The following is a 19099-nucleotide window of genomic DNA, read 5'->3' on the forward strand; positions in this document are numbered from 1 at the left end:
AACGAACGAACGAACGAACGAACGAACGAACGAACGAACGAACGAACGAACGAACGAACGAACGAACGAACGAACGAACGAACGAACGAACGAACGAACGAACGAACGAACGAACGAACGAACGAACGAACGAACGAACGAACGAACGAACGAACGAACGAACGAACGAACGAACGAACGAACGAACGAACGAACGAACGAACGAACGAACGAACGAACGAACGAACGAACGAACGAACGAACGAACGAACGAACGAACGAACGAACGAACGAACGAACGAACGAACGAACGAACGAACGAACGAACGAACGAACGAACGAACGAACGAACGAACGAACGAACGAACGAACGAACGAACGAACGAACGAACGAACGAACGAACGAACGAACGAACGAACGAACGAACGAACGAACGAACGAACGAACGAACGAACGAACGAACGAACGAACGAACGAACGAACGAACGAACGAACGAACGAACGAACGAACGAACGAACGAACGAACGAACGAACGAACGAACGAACGAACGAACGAACGAACGAACGAACGAACGAACGAACGAACGAACGAACGAACGAACGAACGAACGAACGAACGAACGAACGAACGAACGAACGAACGAACGAACGAACGAACGAACGAACGAACGAACGAACGAACGACAGTGGGGAGTCGGTGGCAGACTGCAGGGCGGTCGTGCATTGCACCTGCGGGACGCGCATCTTGTCAGGGTAAAGAGAGTAGAACGACTTTTACATACACACTTACCACGACGGACTCGAGAGTGCGTATGTACGTGCGTGAACGTTAGCCTTACGGACGCTCTTTTTATATGGATTTTTTCCTTTTTTCCGGTTTTTTGTTTCTGTGTTTTCTTTTCATTTCATTGTTCTTTTTCTACCTTTCTTTCTTCCCACTCTCGTCATTGTTACTTTTTATTCTTCTTTTTATTCTTTTTCTTTTTCTTTTTATATCTTTTGTCTTTTTCTTTTTTTGATCTTTTGTTTTCTATTTTTTTTATACAAAGAGCTTATGATTTTCTTGAAGTATACTAATAGAATGAACAGCTGCGTTTTTTATCCTATTCATCTATTTTTTATTTGATTATATGTCTTTATCTACATTAATTTCTTGTCTTTATCTTGCAAAGTACTTACCTACGACGAAGTTAATTATTTATCAGTGAATGAAAAAGTGATCAATCGTTTCTTTGCTTTTCCCTCTTTATTGGTCCTAGTACGATCGATTATTGGATATTACGTGTGATACTCGTTCGAATGTTTTCGGGAAGAGAAGAATGGTAAGTAAATAATGGAAAAATTCTAGGAGAGAAGTTACGGTGGCTGATACCGGTAAACATGCGGTAGAAACGGTTGAAACGGGGCATTTGCGTTCGTTCGCGCGAATTTATGGCGACCGGTTTGTTCGATCGACGAAGGAATGCCGGTTGTCGTTGCGCCTGTCAACCTGTTAACACGCACCAGCAAAAGAGAAGCTGAATGTCCTCTCTCTTTCTCTCTTTCTATCTCCTGTCTCCTCTCTCTCTCTCTCTCTCTCTCTCTCTCTCTCTCTCTCTCTCTCTCTCTCTCTCGCTCTCTCTCTGTTTCTTTTTCTTTACTACTCATCCTCTTTCTGTCTTCTCTCTGTTTCGTCTTCGGAGATTCGCGGTACTTTTAAAAGCAACAAGAGGTGAAAGGAAGTTTTATCGACTAACTTTACCGTACGTTTCCGCTTCTTTCCTACTCACACTACCCTATCACTCCCTCGCCCAAAAATATATAATTGCTTCTTTTATTCTCCTACGAGAATACATTTTTATTTCGAGAATATGAAAGAAGTCAGTCTACCGCGAATGAGTAATTTGAAATCGAGGAAGTTCGATTCTTTCCTGTTAAAGTCTCTGTATACTAGTCTTGAGAGACATAGCGCGAACTCATTCGTTTCGCTCCAGTGGATTCACTCGATATCGTTCTGTCCGCTTTTATTGAACGGACTAAGTAGTTATTCGCTATGTATTACACGAATCCATTACGTATACGTATTATTCGCAACAGAGCGAATAATATATTCATCAAAAGGACGAAGTGAGAATTTTCTTTTTTTCAAATTATCGTGCGAATTTCCAACGTTTTTTAATTTCGCCAAATGATTTTTATTTTTTTTTCTTGTTACAACGTATTTACATTGTTAGAAATGATTTCCGTTGGTCCACTCATTAACGCAGAATAAATGTTCTCTCGTTTTAGAAGCAAAATAAGTATTTACTTACACATTTCTATGTTGGACCGTTATAACGATCCACGGGGTTTCAAGCTGTCGGATCTAGTTTTCAGTAGAGCACCGTATGTTTCAGTACGCACGCAGGCAAGCAAATACGTACGCATGCATGTACGTACATACGCACGACCGACCTTCTTTCGTGTTATCTCGATTCAACCCATTAAAATCAACGTTATTTTCCTCTCGATCGATTTTTACCACGGATTTTGAAAGATCGATAGAAAAGAGTTAATTGTTATATGAAATAAATTTGATTTAATAGAAATAATAAAATTCTTCAACGTATTGCAGTAAGGTTATTTAATTTGACACGTATATATTTCAAATTGAAATTGATAGATAGTTGAAATCAATTGATACATACGATGGAAGACCAGTTCTAATTGAAATGGGAAGATATCAATTGATAGAAAGACAAGGGGATGAATCAATTCAATCAAAATTTCCAATGATTCCAATGGTTTCTTTCGAGATTGCACTTAAAGTTGTAAGGATTAAGGATGGGCGGTTTGCGTTGAGCAGACACGTGTAATAAAACGCAAACGTTAAGCTCGAGGAACGAGCTCGTCATTTCACAATGCTTTATTTACCAGTCTCTCTCTTTCTCTTTCTCTCTCTCTCTCTCTCTCTCTATCTATCTATCTATCTATCTATCTATCTATCTATCTCTCTCTCTTTCTCTCACTCTTTTTTAGTAGCTCGACGGTTATCACGCAGGGACGATACGACTCGTTGCAATTGCGAGGAGTGGTATCGTTAGTAGCTCGCGGGCGAGCTGCCGTATTACCATAAATTTCCATCGGATCGCTCAGAAGCCAATTAGCGTAAGTCACACCGAGATGAAGACCGCGATACGCCGTTTTACTTAAATCAAGCCGGCCGCAAGAACCGTTTGATCGTTCACCGTTTAATACCCGGCAAAATCCGTTCCTCGAACTCTCCGGTTCTCCTCTCTCGATCGAGAAAGGCCGAGGAACACCAACGCATGTTAGAAAAAGCCGAGCGAGTTTTATCCGATCGTTATAACGCGTATTAATTTCCCTAGAATTCGTGCCAAAAGATTATTTTTTTTAAACTAGATTAAGCTAATTAATACGTTCCTAACTATTATATCTTTGATCTTTTTTTTATTTTTATTTTTCTTTTTTCTCATTGTAAATTTTCTTTTTTTTCTCAACTTTATTCTACAACTCGCGGATGTATGAAATTATTAAAAAGAAATTAATATTTTAATTATCCATATTAGAAATTTCTGTGACGATGTAGGTTTAAAAAATGTACGTATGTCCGGTGACGAAAATTTTTATTTTCACATTTAAAGTTATTAAATCGTTGAAATAAAATACTTGATTATCGTGGAGCTTGTCAAATTTCGTGCGAATCAGATAATTAATTGGAAATGTTTAAACGTTTATTTAAGCGAACTCGCGTTACACCATAAAATATACGTTTATGCAAATTAAAGAGTTCTTTAAAGAAACCCCCATGAAAGTGTGTAGACGTAACATTCACATCGCGAAGCCCCGTTAGAAAACTGAATTTTCCATGCGTGGCGAGAGAAGGCGGGTACCTGTGTGTCGCGGATATATAAGGCTCGATGATTTCTCTCAACGAGAAAGCTCGACCGTTGAAGATAAAAGAAAGATAGAGAGAGAGAGAGAGAGAGAGAGAGAGAGAGAGAGAGAGAGAGAAAAGAGGAAGGCCGACAGAGCACAGCAGACAGCTTGGCGTCGTCTCGTGAAACCTGGACCGACGACGATTCGAGTCTGCTCGTCAGATGGACTCGTCGGGTCGACTCGCGGATCTAACGAAGAAGAAGATCCCTCGATCTTGATCCCCGTTCTCGATTCTCGTAAAATAAAAACTGGTCCAGGTCGATAAACGAGACAAAATCTTTTCTATATTATGAACGTAAGAGACAACAACAACAATAATAAATAAATAAATAAATAAATATATATATATATATATGTGAAAAATTCTCGTATGATTCTCAAATACCTCTCATTACGGAATTCACGATCGCGAATGAAGAAATCCGTGGTCTCGAACAAGACTTGCTTGTTGCCGCGAGAATGCACGGAATGTCGATCTCTCGTAGGCTTCTTTGCTCGAAGACCAAGCAAGTCCATTGCTCGCAAAGAGAGATACCTCGACTTTCGAATACGAGAATTTCAAGCTCGAGAATCGATCGTAAGATCGTTCCATAGGTTCTCTTTTCTCGTGAGAATTCGTTGAGGTTTTTTTCTTTCAGAATTATCTACCTGTACGACTTTAACTCTTATTGCAATTCATTTCGAATACAAAATTGAAAATCAAAGGTAATAATAATATAATACTTTATAAAAGCTTATTCTATAATTATTTTTTTTAAGAATAACGATACACATACACACATACGCACATACATACACATACAGTTTGAATTTGAATCTAACCTCTTACTCAGAAATTCCAAGAAATTCTTCTATTTTGATCAATCTCAGATATTTCTAAGATTTCAAAAAACACAAAAATTTAGGAATTATATATATATATATATATATATATATATATATGTATATGCTATGTATATGTAGATATATTTTTTATCATCGTTATATCTTTAAATAATCCTTGAAATAAGAAGTATCATATTATTTTAAGATATGTATCCATGTTTTGGCAAACGAAAAATGATCCTTTATCGTGAGACATTATCGCATTCACGCTTCAAGACTCGACGACTTGCTTTCGTGAACTTCGAGAGGAGCCATTATTAATTCGCGACGGACAGACCTTGTTCTTTCTTTTTCTCCTTTCTTTCTTTCTCTCTCCCTCTCCTCTCTCTCTTTTTTCTCTCTTTTTCTCTTTCTTTATAAGATGAAAGAGAACGCTTACGCGTGAGAAGAAGAAGAAGATGAAGACGACGAAGACAACGAAGATGAAGAAAAAAATTTTTCCCGGAGCAAAAATATCTTGCGAGACGGCAAAGCGGAACGATCCGTTGGTCCTCCTCCCTCACACACGCACCAATTACAGTACCACAGGAGCGAAGTTTCAACTGAAAACGAAGTGAAAAGCATAAAATTAAAATTCGGAGGAGGTAGGCGCGACTAATTTGTCGGTTCAGCCCCTTAATGAACCGCTAAGTTAATCTGGGTCATCGTACGAGGAAATGTTTCTAAATTTATTTTCCTCTTTCTCTCTCTCTCTCCCTCCCTCCCTCCCTCCCTTTCTTTCTCTCTTTCTTTTTCTCTTTCTCTCTTTCTATCTCTTTCATCTTCGTGGTGACTTACCCATAATAGGGTAATATACAATTTGCAACAGCCTAACGAGTACGAATAGTGATACGGACAGGATCCTCACAAATTTCAATTACGTCAAATAGAAATGGAGAAAAGAATATTATTATTTTCGATATAATGACGACAATAGTTGAAAATCTGAGAAAAAATATTTCAGGAAAAATATTCTTATTGATAGTCTTCGTTGAGTTTCGTTGTTAAGAGGGATTCTCTATTCGTTTATATGGCACCATTACGTTTGAAATAATGGGGGGAATCGTACCTTAACGGAAGTGACGTTGTACGTATTCAGGTATGCTTGTGTATACACTCACACATGCATGTATATCTATCTTTTATATATGTATTGTATGTATTTACGTGGGGCGATACGGCTCGTTGAGCGGTACGACTCGTTGCGGAAATAACTCGCATGTAGGAATCGTCGCGCGTTAAAACGCGTCTGAACGGAAATGCGGATAGTATATTTGTGATCATAATCAACTACTACAGAATATACTATCCATATGTAGTTATCAAAGAAGATAACGTTTTTTTAGAAGAAATTCTTGGAAGAATAGAAAATATTTCATAAACTTAAAAAGAAATGCATTTTCTTTGTTAATGATTTTCCATGGAAAAGCCATTAAAACAAATATTTCGAAGAGATAAGAAATGATTAGCTTTTTCAAAATCTGGATGTTCGAAATCTGAAGTATGAGCCATAATGAAATCACTTTATTATAGTATACATTCTATTTTTTCAAATTGTTTACTTAAGTTACTTTCATCATTAGTGACGTACATACGCACACATATACACACGCATGTATATATAAGATATATAAGATATATCATCATGAAACATCAGAAGACTTTATTTTCGTAACATATGCAAAGTTTCGACAGTTCCGCGAGAGAAAAGGATTTGACATAATAGGATACTCGTGAAGAGTATCAAAAAGCCGTCGACGACAAGCCACGTTTGAGAAACGCATTGAAAGTTTCGAAAAGTTATTTTCGACGAGTGAACGAACGAACGAACGTACGAACGTACAAACGAACGAACGAACGAACGAACGAATGAACGAATGAATAAGCGAGGGTAGCGAGCGCTTGCTCAAGCTGATATCCCGTTTCTGCAACGACGATTATTTTTACCCAGCGTGGCCCACATTCGAGGACTTCGATTACCTCCGACGCGTAATCGAATGGCTCTGCATCCATACAGCTGACGTGTATCCAGCAAAAAAAACCGTTCATTTTTAACATCACTAGGGCTTATAGTATCATAACTCAATTTACACACATGGATACCTATTCGATAAAATTATATGGAATATATTAATAATTCGATACAAGATTTGGCTATATATATATATATATAGCCAAATAGTCGAGAGGTTGCAGACGATATATGTATAGTATATGGAAATTTATTTATTACATATATAAAAAAAAAGTTATATTAATTTATAGATTTATTTATATATTTAAATTACGATTAAATAAAATATATATTAAAAATTCTTTTCAATGAATAAACGAATGATTAGATGACATTAATACGATGTATTAGATCGAACATCATGTAAAGTCGTGAACTTTCTTGAGCAACGTACACAGAGGAGGTATTGTATTATTCCACTTTGATTCGACAAAGGTGTCGTGTTTTGTAACGAGAGAACTGCGTTGGCATAGTTATTAGGAAACCGATCGATCGTCGTCTCTTTGTCGTTTCTCTATTATAACGAAAGGATATACCACGTTCTAAGTTCAATAGTAGAAGCAACAAACATTTAGGCATGGTCATATCTAGAAAAGGCCATCTCTCTGTGTCTTTGGAAGATATCCTTTAAGAGGTCAATGACGGCTCGTTATGTCGTTAGTTTCCGTCGATGGTGCAAGAAGCAGGAGGAACGATAAATCGGGTAATCAGGAAGACGAATCGGGCCGAAGCGAGAGCTCTCGCTGCTCGGAAGCGCCCCGCGGGCAGATAATTACCGGAGGCCGGTCCGTAGAAAATCAGGAATGCGACCGAAAGAAACTGCCATGATGTCATAAATATAAAACCGAGCAGTCGTTTATTAACGGCTCATTAATAAAAGTCCTTAAATGGATATGTGTAAATAAAAGAGACAAGGGGGAACGTTCATTCGTAGCAATAGAGTTCGAAGGACGTCTTGTCGATGATATTTCAAAAATGAATTCAAAACGATCACGTATGCTCCTATTATTATGATATTTAAAATATATGAGTCGAGTAAAAATTGAATTTCATATTTGTAATCTTTTGTATTAACTTTAATGGAAAATACAAAAAAAAAAGAATAAAAAAGAGAGAGAAAGAAAATTTCTTGATTAACGTCCCTATATTAACGAGAATCTTTATGTTTTTATAATTATAGGGTGGTGGCGACGATTCCGACGAGGATACGCAATGCGCCTTGAGCGAGAATTGGACTTTCGAGAAAAAGACAAGACGGTGGTCTCGTGTGGGTGACATAACACAAGCAAACGTTGAGAGGTTGCAGACGATAGCTGGACAGACGGTACAATCGGAGGAGGAATCCCTACAGGATCGGTTAGAGGCTGAGGAAGCTGAAGATACAATGTTAGAGAACTTGAAATACAGTAGCCTGCCACCAGGTACGATGCCGGAGGAGATCAGTCCGAGATTTCGCAGGACCGGCTCGGAGAGGCTACGAGATGGAGCGAAGGCCATACTAAGGAGGGTCGAGTCGCTCAAGTCGCGTCGACGCAAACGTCAGAATCGTGACGGTGTCGTGATAAGCGGGCCGCAAGTACTCGACGTGATGTCGATGCAGCAGAAAATGAAAGAGTTGAATTGCGTTGACGTTTCACCAACTGGACCGGCACCGATCACTTTTAACGATCATAACATATCGAGTTCGCCTCTTCACGTTCCTGGCTCGCCGGTGACCTTGCCACCTTCACCTTATCATTTACCACCTTCCCTTCTGGCAAATGCACCGAGCAGCCCGTTTGGTGATGATTCCTCGAGTTATTGCTCGGATGGTTCGCAAGGAGGTGGTCCGACGCCTACGCCAACGCGTACAAAGATGAATCGAGCACGTAGATTGCTCCATCGTGGTAGAGACGATCAAGGAGCATTGAGTGACTCCGAGTGTCAGCCAACCAGTTGGAGGCAGAGATATTTTCGTGATGCCAATAGCAATCACGCAAAAGTATTGGAATATGTCTCTGCTCATCCTCAGAGTCCAAAGGAATGTTCGCCAAAGGGTACGCCTATCAACACACGTGGTGGAAGCCTCAATCTTGGGAAGGAGTCACAAAGGTTCCGTGATAAGTTGAGTCAGGGTCAGGAAAGGTTCAAGGAAGACAAGGTCTCGGTTTTGAAGCGAGAGGATAAGATGCACAAGAGTTTCAGACGTCGTGACGATTCCAACAGGGATGAAAAACCTTTGTCGAAGGACGTCACCGTTTACAGGGACAAATCACACTCAAGGAGCTCAGAGTTGGGCGCTAGTCAGGAGAGCAGCTCCACCGTAGCGAGCAGAGATTCTGATCAAGAGGAAGATTCTCCGAGGCACAAGGTCACGGTCGTCAGGTGGCATAGCTTTCAAAGAGGGTCTCTATATCCGGAACCACTCGATCCTCTTTGTCCTCGAGCTATGGCTTCTATGTCCTGCGGACAGTTATTGGTCCTTCGAAAATTAGCATTACTCAAACTAACGGCATGCATGGAACGTTATTGTCCTACTCATCGTACCGGATGGAATTGGGAGTTACCAAAGTTTATCAGAAAGATTAAGACCCCAGATTACAAGGATAAGACTGTATTTGGTGTACCTCTGCTCCTATCTCTTCAAAGAACTGGTCAGGCTCTACCGAAATGCATACAGATTGCTTTAAGATGGCTCAGGGCTAATGCTCTCGATCAGGTTGGGATTTTCAGAAAGAGCGGCGTCAGGTCGAGAATACAAAAATTGAAGGTAATGACCGAAACCCAAGGCGATAATATCAACTTTGACGGTCAACAGGCCTTCGATGTAGCAGATCTGGTGAAGCAATACTTTAGGGAATTACCTGAGGCCTTGCTGACGAACAAGCTTTCCGAAACTTTCATCGCTATCTTTCAACGTAAGATCTTTATCTTTTTCATTTTATATTTTATCTCATTAAATTAATCATTTCCGTGGAAAAATAATCGTTCGATTTTTATCACGTAGATGTACCTTTGGAACTTCGACCGGACGCCGTTCAATGTGTCCTCCTCCTTTTACCAGATGAACATCGAGAAGCGTTGGAAACCTTGCTCGACTTCTTGAACCATGTCGCCAACAACTCGCTCTACAACCAAATGACAGCCTCGAACCTGGCCGTATGCCTGGCACCGAGCCTGTTCCACTTCAACCACAGCAACACGAACGTGACCAACAGGCCGAGCAGCGTATCCCCTCGTAGGAGAAAGACCGTGGGTAGTCCCGATCCGCGGGAATTGTCGGAAAACAAAGCAGCGCACGACTGTCTTCTGTATCTGGTCAACATGCATCGTGAATTATTCATGGTAAGACGCTCACCGGCGAAATGTTACGCTCGTTGCCGGAGCGTGTCATTCGTCGTTCGAACCATCGATCCCGATCGTGGTCGAATCCAAGATGGAAACACGTTCTCACGAATCGTGAACGCCTATGTATAATCCTTCATATATGTATATCCAATACCTATGGAATATATACTATATTCATTCTTCTTCGTTACTCCCAGGTCTCATCGGATATGCTGACACAGTGTCACTTCAATTACATGGAAGAGAGCGTTCCGGTCGCCCTCGAAGAACTCGGTTCTGAGCTCAATCAAGATTGGAGGGGATATTTGAAAGCCTGCACGACTGCGTTGTTGAAGGAAGCATGCGAGAAGTGAGTGACAACAACCTTGTAATAGTTTCTCATAAACAAGAATCTCCTTTCGATTTAACTTCGTTCCTCCATTATCATCTTGAAAGGTTACGAAAGTCATAGAATTTCAACCGGCAATATTATATAAATTATGTTTCTTGGTATAGAAGTCGCGGATGGGTCAGCGTTAATAATCCTGCCGATAGCAGCGTCGACATGGCTTACAAGAAAGTCGGTGATGGACATCCATTGCGACTTTGGCGAGTGTCGACCGAGGTTGAGGCACCACCTAATGAACTTTTACATCGTGTCCTGAGAGAGAGACACATTTGGGATCCGCAGCTTCTCAAATATAGATTGGTCACCGAGTTAGATAAGAACGTGGAAGTTTTTCAATATGCAACTGGGAATATGAGTCCTCTTCCTGCACGGGATTACTGCGTGTTAAGGTATAAAATATAAAATAAGTATAATTGAGAATACAATCGATCAAGGAAAAAACGAAATATATTAACGAAGCCAATAAATCTTTATTACAGATCCTGGCGGTATGATCTTCCGAAAGGTGCATGTGTTATCGTTGAAACGTCGGTGGAACATCCAGATGCACCAGTTATGCTTGGTGGAACTCGCGGAATTGTTTTAGCTTCGCGTTATCTTATTGAACCATGCGGTAGTGGAAAATCACGTATCATGCATTTGTCTAGAGTCGATACAAAGTAAGTATGACGTGTAGTTATGATTAATAACCATTGTATCAAGCATTATCTATCTTTCTTTTTTCTTTCTCTTTCATTTTTCCTTTTTCGATGTTAATTTATCGTTCATTCATATCACAGAGGACGCACACCCGAGTGGTACAATAAAAGTTACGGACATATCGCCGCGCTTCATCTCAGCAAGATTCGCAACAGTTTCAAGCATACCACCGATGGACCGGAGACCAAAGTTTGAGACGAGTATACCGTGCAGTGTGCGACGCTGCACGGTGCTTATCCATTTTATCAAGAGACCGGGAAGACCATGAAGGAATCATGACGATCCAATTTTAAGGTTACGATCAACGAGGACTGATGATAATTTTATTATATTAATAGATTAATCCCAAAAGAATAATAATAATCGTCATCGATCGCGAATTTCATTGTTTTATTACGTCCTCGTTGTTGATACGTCAGAATTTATTTTTTATCGAAGAATACGATATATTGAAATTAGAATGAACATCGACGTTGCCAATTATTTAAACGATAAAGAACATTTTACGAGCGTAGATATATTTAGACTTTTAGATGGATGTTTAACCTTGTTCGAGATCTTACAAATTCTATGTGTCATCGATCGATATGGAAAAAGGAGGAGCGATCAATGGCTATAGTCTATTTTCAGACGAAAGTTGTTGCCTATAATGGCGACTAGACCAATATAACGATTCGAATTCGTTTGTTGATGTTTGATCGTCTAAAGAAAAAAATAAAAAAAAAAAGAAAATGGAAAAAAAAGATGAATATTTTTGAGTACACCGTCTCGTATGAAGAACGTATGTATATGTGTATATATATACACATACACACACATACATACACACATACACATACATGTACGTATCTTCCATTTGATGAAATATTAAAAAAGTTTAATCGAAGACCATTTTGGATTTATCGAAATGGGCCTTCGTCAATGTGTATTCATTGTATAGTTTGTAAGTAATTCGAGAACTCACGAAATATTTCGATATATTTTTTATTCATTTTCCGGACCAAATGCTAATTTTTGTATTGTATCATATCGCCTCATATCGCGTTTAAATATAGATATATCACGTCGAAAGAAATTATATTCTTATGTAAGTATTACACAGATACATAATACGCGTAAAGAAAATGGATGTATAAATATCGTGTATGTACGTATATATGTATGTATTTATAGGTGTAAGTTTTGTTGATTTAGGACATTCTGATCAAAGTGCATTCTCGCGTACTTCGTTACATGTTCGCTAATTATAATTATGTTATTGTCATTTCGCGACGAGCGTTAACCAAAAGTGAATTAAATCGATGATATGTATTTCGGAACTCGATGTTTTATTATCGATATATAAACGTACATTCGCACAATGCATGACGCTTATTCGAATTTCGTCTGGAATACGATAACGAAGAGGAGCCGTTTTTAAACTCGCATGTCAATCTGATACTTAATGTTTACAAAAAATCGTCGTTTTATGACATTTAAAGGCACTATTCGCTTGAATATGTCCATTAATCGTAATATACGTTATCGATAGAACGGAGCCAGAAAAAAAGAAAAAAAGAAAAGAGAAAAGAAAAAAGAAAATCGTTATTGAAGCTTTTATTTACATTTGATAATGGTGTAATGAGAATTTTTAAAATGTATGCGTGTAATGATGGCATAGTAGGTAAATTTAGGGACCATCTTCGTTTCGAGCCTATTATCAAATGATCTGTGCGTAAGAGATACTTCCCAGGAATAATAAAGAAAAGAAAAAGAAAACAAATCCATATTTTAACATAATATACTAGTCACTTACATTAGTTTAAATTGTACGTTCGATAAATGTATAGATTTCTCTTTCGTCTTTTTTTTTTTTTTTTTTTTTTAACATCATCTCGTCAAAGATATTTAAAAGAATATTATAATTATTATTAAGTTTATTGTTGCAATTGAAAAAAGATTGTAGAAAACTTTTTTCGACAATGATTTCGATCATCTCGCGAACGTCGATACTGTTTTTAAATAAAGTGAAAAATCAAGGTGCAAAGGTAGTAAAAATGAGCATTACATTTTCCAAAAATATGATATTATAGAAATTCTATGATACGAACTGTATGTATGTATATGTAATAAAATTATTGCGTCTAAAAATAAAGAAAAAAACAAAAAAAAAGAAAATGGAAGAAGAGAAAAGAAATTTGGAAACGTGATAGAAAGAACGTTGTATTTTATCGTGTCTGTAAAGTACATGTGAACGTCTTTATTCTTATAATCTATGTTCCATTAGAATGTACATATGTATATTACATGATAATGAAATGGAATTATATATTCATTAAATGGCGATTCTTTTTGTTAACGACGTTTTTATCTTTCGTTTAAGCTGACATTCGTTTCTTTTATATGACCTCCTAATCTCCTGAAGAGATGAATAGCAAATCATTTTTATCCTTATTATAAGCTCCCACGAAACTTATATGATTTTCAATTAACACATGCATAGATTCTCGAAAGTGACGATAGTTTGTTCAATGTTACGAGTTACTATGGAGATCAGTGATAGCACGTTTGTCGCTACCATCGTCTTAAAAATCAAGCAAACGTTTGATTCCCATTCACGATTTTGATTCTTCGAATCTATACGATACCACTCGGCTGTCATCGATAAGAAAAAAGAAAAGTTATTAATTAAACGACGATTTTTAATTAACATTAAACAGAAGTCTCGTCTAATTTGAAAACTTATTAAATCTTTAAAGACGTAAGTAATTATATAACTTTTAAAATGCTTATTAAAAATAAAAAATCTTTAATTTCGTGAATTTATGTTCATCCAATTGGATTTTATATTTTGAAAAACTAGAGAAATAAAATGGTACGACTTCACGTGAAAAAGGGCGATGAGAGTCAATTTCTTTACGAAACGCATGTCAATGCTATGGTGGAAGACGTTTTATACGAGGTCACCATAATTTACAACGGCCGTTTGAAAATTTTAAGAATATGTTACGGTAATCAATCTTGAAAGAATATAATTATAATTATTCTTCAGAGAAGAAGAATCGTATCGAATATAAGAGTGTAACAACACATTGCATTTTCAAATTACACGATGTTAATTTACAACAACAACGCTCACTGTAAATAACGTTGTAATTCATTCACACGTACAAGATCGATGATTTCGTTTAAATTTCTTTCAAAAATAAAAAATAAAAAAAATAAAGAAAAAACATATAATATGAAGATCTACGTGCCGGTAAATAAGACCCTACGGGAATTTTCTTATCATTCTAATAATTTCTTTTCCCCCATATTTTACCAATAGTTGCATTGATGTTCGTTAACATATATCTCTAAGAGTCCTACTAAGAATATTAACGCGAGAAATCCATTAACGATTATCTTGGAGGCTTCACCTGCTGTTTGTAATAAGCCGCACGTAATAAGAAGTCGAGTTTCGACTTTATGAACCTATTCATTCTCGGCGCCATGTGATATTAGTCACACGTCTCGCCGGGATAATAATTATTAGTTGGTGTGTTACGCTTAATTGGCCTTCGTCCGATTCTCTCTTCTCGTTGTACGTTTTATTTTTTCTTTTTTTTTTTTTTTTTTTTATTAAATAGACCATACATAAGAAAGAAAGGGACATAAATAACGTAAAAAGAAAATGAATTTCTTAGAAATCGAGGATCTTGCTAAGCATGGCACAATGTTACCACCAAACATAATGGGACTTACGGAGGAACAAGTTGAAGAGCTTAAACTCAAAGACGAATGGGGTGAAAAGTGTGTACCCATGGGTGGATGGACATTTAACAAGGATGGTGTAGGTACGTTTAGTGATCTTTTCTTATTTTTCTCATGATATATATCATCTAATGAAAATTACAAAAAAAATGTCAGATTCATTGAAATGCAATTATTAAATTTATCATTGTATTTATATATAGGTCGAAGGAATGGCCGTCAACCGAACGAGAAAATGCAACAGATCTTGAAGAATACCGTGGAAGATGCTAGAGCCATGATATCTAAGGTATTTTAATGGGTCGTTAAAGATAAATACGGTCTTTTAAGTTGACATTCTTTGCGTTTCGTAGAAATTGGTGCAACAAGATAAACTACTCACGCAAAAAATCATTCAAGATGCGCTCGATATACTTAGGGGAGCCGTCACGATAGTTTATCCAATGGGTTTACCACCTCACGATGTTATACGCCAAGAATTTGAGAATACCGAGAATCTTACTGGAACTCAAGCCTCTCTAGAGGTAAAATTATCGATTATATTGAGATCATCCTTTTTTTTCTTTTGTATAAATTAAACATTCTCTTGATTGACGTTTTAAAGATTTCAAATTCTATTTTTTTCTTAATTTATTTTTCAATGTATGAAATTTTATCAATCGATTATATTACTAGAGTATACATAAATACATACATACGTTTTATATTTTTCGTTAATATACAAACGTAAGCGGAAATATATATATTCTACGTATCATCAACAACCTTGCCTCGAGCAACACGCCTGTGTTTACGTTTCTTATTGGTCTATGGCAACGATCGTTGTACGATCATTCCCTAACCAACCTTCATACGGTAAACATGTATTTTCGAAGAGCATTCGAACTCAAGCATTAAAACTTGATATAATTTTACAGTTCTATTTCATATTTTCTTTATAATATTAAAACGTGAAATATTAACGCATAAGACGTACTTAGTTATAAGCATGAACATTTTATCCTTCAATTGCGATGTATTTTGTAATGCGTTTTTATCTACATGATGAAATATCTTTTCCTTCTGTCTCTTTTTCCTCCTTAGGTAATAGACATAAGTTTAGCGCAGTTATGGTTTTCCGGTAAAGAAATGATACAGGGAAAAAAGTTGAAGAACTTCTTAGGCTCAAACGAGAAGACGAAAGTCATCGTGAAATTGCAAAAAAGAGGAGCTGGTATGCCGGGACGAGAACCTTTGATGTCGGAAGAGGAACGAAAGTTATTGATGTTGCACGCCTACAAACGACAGGAACAGATTAAGGTAAGTACTTATTTAAAAAAATTTTTTATACATATTTTTCTCCATACGTCTTCAAAAGAAGCATCGCGAGTCTTAGTCCGTTCACCTTTGAACGATAAGCTGTATAATATTTAATACGAATTTCTTGATTAAGTTGATACCTAACTTATCGACCATATAGACATATCGTACTATATAGACCCTTAGTATCGATTTTATTTCTCGTAACTACCCTATAGCTATTTTTCATCAAAGTACGATGTTACCATCGAAATCGAGATGAGTCACGTTGATACGAGTAAATGCTAACGCTACTCTTCGAATCAATCATGCGTGTTTGCTCTTAAGATGCCTTTTTTAAAATAGGCTAAGCAAATCTGAATGTCTTACGTTTCTTATATATATACATCGAAATAGCATACAAACAAACTTGTCACGTTTGTTTTTCTTTTTTGTCTTTAAACTGAGCTTAGTTTTTGAACTCAACACAGAGAGCTTATATAAATAATTATGATTGTATTCTCTTTACGGGAAATCACAGATCCAATTATTACTATTTTATTATTATTATATAATTATTCGAATTTACGCTTAGAAACATAACATACATATATAACATAACACAACATATATTGTTCGCTCCGTATTAATAAGAAAAGTCTGAGAAAGATGATATCAAGAAGGGTTCTTGATCTTACGTCATCGTCGTCCATTTTGAAAAAGTTTTATTAATACACCCGTATCTCCTATGATACGATCCTTCTACTCGAATTCTTCTCAAATGATATTCATTTTTTGTGTATTTCAAATACAACGTTCATTTTCCTTCTTTTATAATGTGAAAGAAGATAAAAATAGAAATAGAAGAAAAATCATTATCACAACAACTTCATCGAAGATTGTTGAAGAACAGTTTCTAGGAAATCAATCTACGTACAATAACGAACAAACGTTCTTAGGACTTTTTCATTGAGCATCAATCAATAATAAACTTCTCGTAAGGGAGTTTAGAATGATATTTCTGATAACTAATTTTGGTACGTCGTTCTTTATTTATTTTATAAGTCAAAGAATACCAAGTGTACTCCCTATTACCTCTCAATTCGACAATCACTTTAATGAATAATACGTAATGCATACTCTCTCTCTTTCTCTCTCTCTCTCTCTCTCTCTCTCTCTCTCTCTCTCTCTCTCTTTCTCTGCAATTTGCCTTTGCATCGCCCATCGTCAATTAATTTCATCTCATTACTCCACGAAATTAAGCGTTTTACCACATCTCTAGCTTCACTTTCCTATGCTCTTGAATCGAGGGTGGAAGAGAGAAAAAGAGAAAGAGAGAGAGAGAGAGAGACAGAGAGAGTACCATAACAAAGATTTTCTCGTAAAACGGTCACGTTTTCTTGGAGCCACAAGGGAAATTGCCAACTCGTGAATTTTCATGAACGTCACGAAAGAGGGTGAACCACCAAACTATTAGGTAAAATTAATTATACATATTTCTTTTTTTTTCTTTTTTTTCTAATCTTCCCAACAATGCGTAGATATTTATATAATCTTGATCATTCGGGTAGAGAACACGTAATGTTTTTATAGAAAGCTATCACATCGAATGTTTCCTTTTATCTCCTCTATAAAAAATTTATTTTCTCAACGTTTACTATAAAGAAACAATATCTTTCGACATTGTACAAGTTAAAATCGAAGCCGGAATATACAATGTTATGGTTGGAATATTTTAATTACATTTTTAGAGAGGTTCATTAACCATTTTCGATCGATGCTTTGAAAGTGCTCACGCAGTTTCACTTTTAATTTATTTATTTTATCAAAATTTAATGTAACATTTGTTTTTGTTAAAAGAAAATAAAAAAAAAGAAAAAAGGAAATATTTAGAGACGTGATCTTGTAGTAAAATTGACATCGTAGATTGCTAATTTAACTTAAAATTTCTTTTGAGAAAGTACGCTAAATCGATTTTTTTTGACTCTTAGCTCCACTGCGTATAATATTTTATGGGAGCCACGTAGAGTATGAGAAATTAACTAATTAGAGGGCGGAACTTTGCTCGGAATATTATCTCTCTCTATCTGTCTCTCCCGCTCCCTCTCTTGGTGACGTAGAAAAGGCTAGTTCGTTGATATGTATACAAAGCAGCTATTAAAGTATAAGTGTTCGCACGATCTATAATAGAAAGCGATGGTATTGCGATATTGATCAAAGAGAGAGAAAGAGAGAAAGAACGAGGTTCGAGTTCTCTTTTGCGACGGACGACCGAACTCTCGTATTAATAACGCTACAATGATTTTAGTTGAAATCTAGACTAACTTTTCCTTCAAAATTTTCTTACCTATTTACTCTTAATTAAAACTCAGACAAAGCTATTACGTGACTCACCAAAAATAAATGAAAGGTTTTATTTCTTTGATATATATATATCAAAATAAAATCTAATCTCATTTAATTTACAAAAAAGAAAAAAATAAGTAAATTAATTAAATATTTTTTTTAAGTCAATTTAAATAGCCTTTTGTAATTCATCAGATTAGATAGTAAATAATTCATCGAATGTATGTATGAAAAAAATAAAAAAGATCAATTAATCGATTTAATTTGCATTACTAATATTGGATTTACTTTCAGGACGATTTAGATCTCTCTCTCTCTCTCTCTCTCTCTCTCTCTCTCTCTCTCTGCAATTGTCAGATTAGCAACGGCGACTCCTGATATCTCGATGTAAGTACATGTCTCTCGGAGAAATGCAATTGACAGGACACACTCGGCCTCGACCCACATACGTCGCGTGCTAGTGACGACATAAACGCATTTATTTCGATTTTTTCGCTGGTTAAATCGATAATAATACAATAAGATTAATATCGACGTAACATTTGTCATTGA

General features: G+C 36.6%; 2 protein-coding genes across 5 annotated transcripts in view; both read left to right on the plus strand.

Moving 5' to 3' along the window:
• The window catches only part of cv-c (RhoGTPase activating protein), a 170698-nt gene extending 157184 nt beyond the window's left edge, over positions 1 to 13514 (plus strand). For all 4 annotated transcript variants that reach the window (XM_035881077.2, XM_085657028.1, XM_035881076.2 and 1 more), the window contains 6 exons: positions 7958 to 9674; positions 9764 to 10101; positions 10302 to 10453; positions 10600 to 10881; positions 10972 to 11151; positions 11272 to 13514. In XM_035881077.2, coding sequence (XP_035736970.2) covers positions 7958 to 9674; positions 9764 to 10101; positions 10302 to 10453; positions 10600 to 10881; positions 10972 to 11151; positions 11272 to 11386 — 2784 coding nt within the window. In that variant the 3' untranslated portion in view covers positions 11387 to 13514. The remainder of the gene's footprint in view (positions 1 to 7957; positions 9675 to 9763; positions 10102 to 10301; positions 10454 to 10599; positions 10882 to 10971; positions 11152 to 11271) is intronic.
• Positions 13515 to 14843: 1329 nt separating this feature from the next.
• The window catches only part of LOC146872979 (cilia- and flagella-associated protein 298-like), a 34300-nt gene continuing 30044 nt past the window's right edge, over positions 14844 to 19099 (plus strand). The window contains exons 1-4 of the mRNA XM_085657108.1: positions 14844 to 15006; positions 15127 to 15212; positions 15277 to 15447; positions 16007 to 16222. Coding sequence (XP_085513234.1) covers positions 14844 to 15006; positions 15127 to 15212; positions 15277 to 15447; positions 16007 to 16222 — 636 coding nt within the window. The remainder of the gene's footprint in view (positions 15007 to 15126; positions 15213 to 15276; positions 15448 to 16006; positions 16223 to 19099) is intronic.

Source organism: Vespa mandarinia, chromosome 5 (genome assembly GCF_050613455.1).
Source record: "Vespa mandarinia isolate Hongniang chromosome 5, ASM5061345v1, whole genome shotgun sequence".
NCBI classification, from domain to species: domain Eukaryota; kingdom Metazoa; phylum Arthropoda; class Insecta; order Hymenoptera; family Vespidae; genus Vespa; species Vespa mandarinia.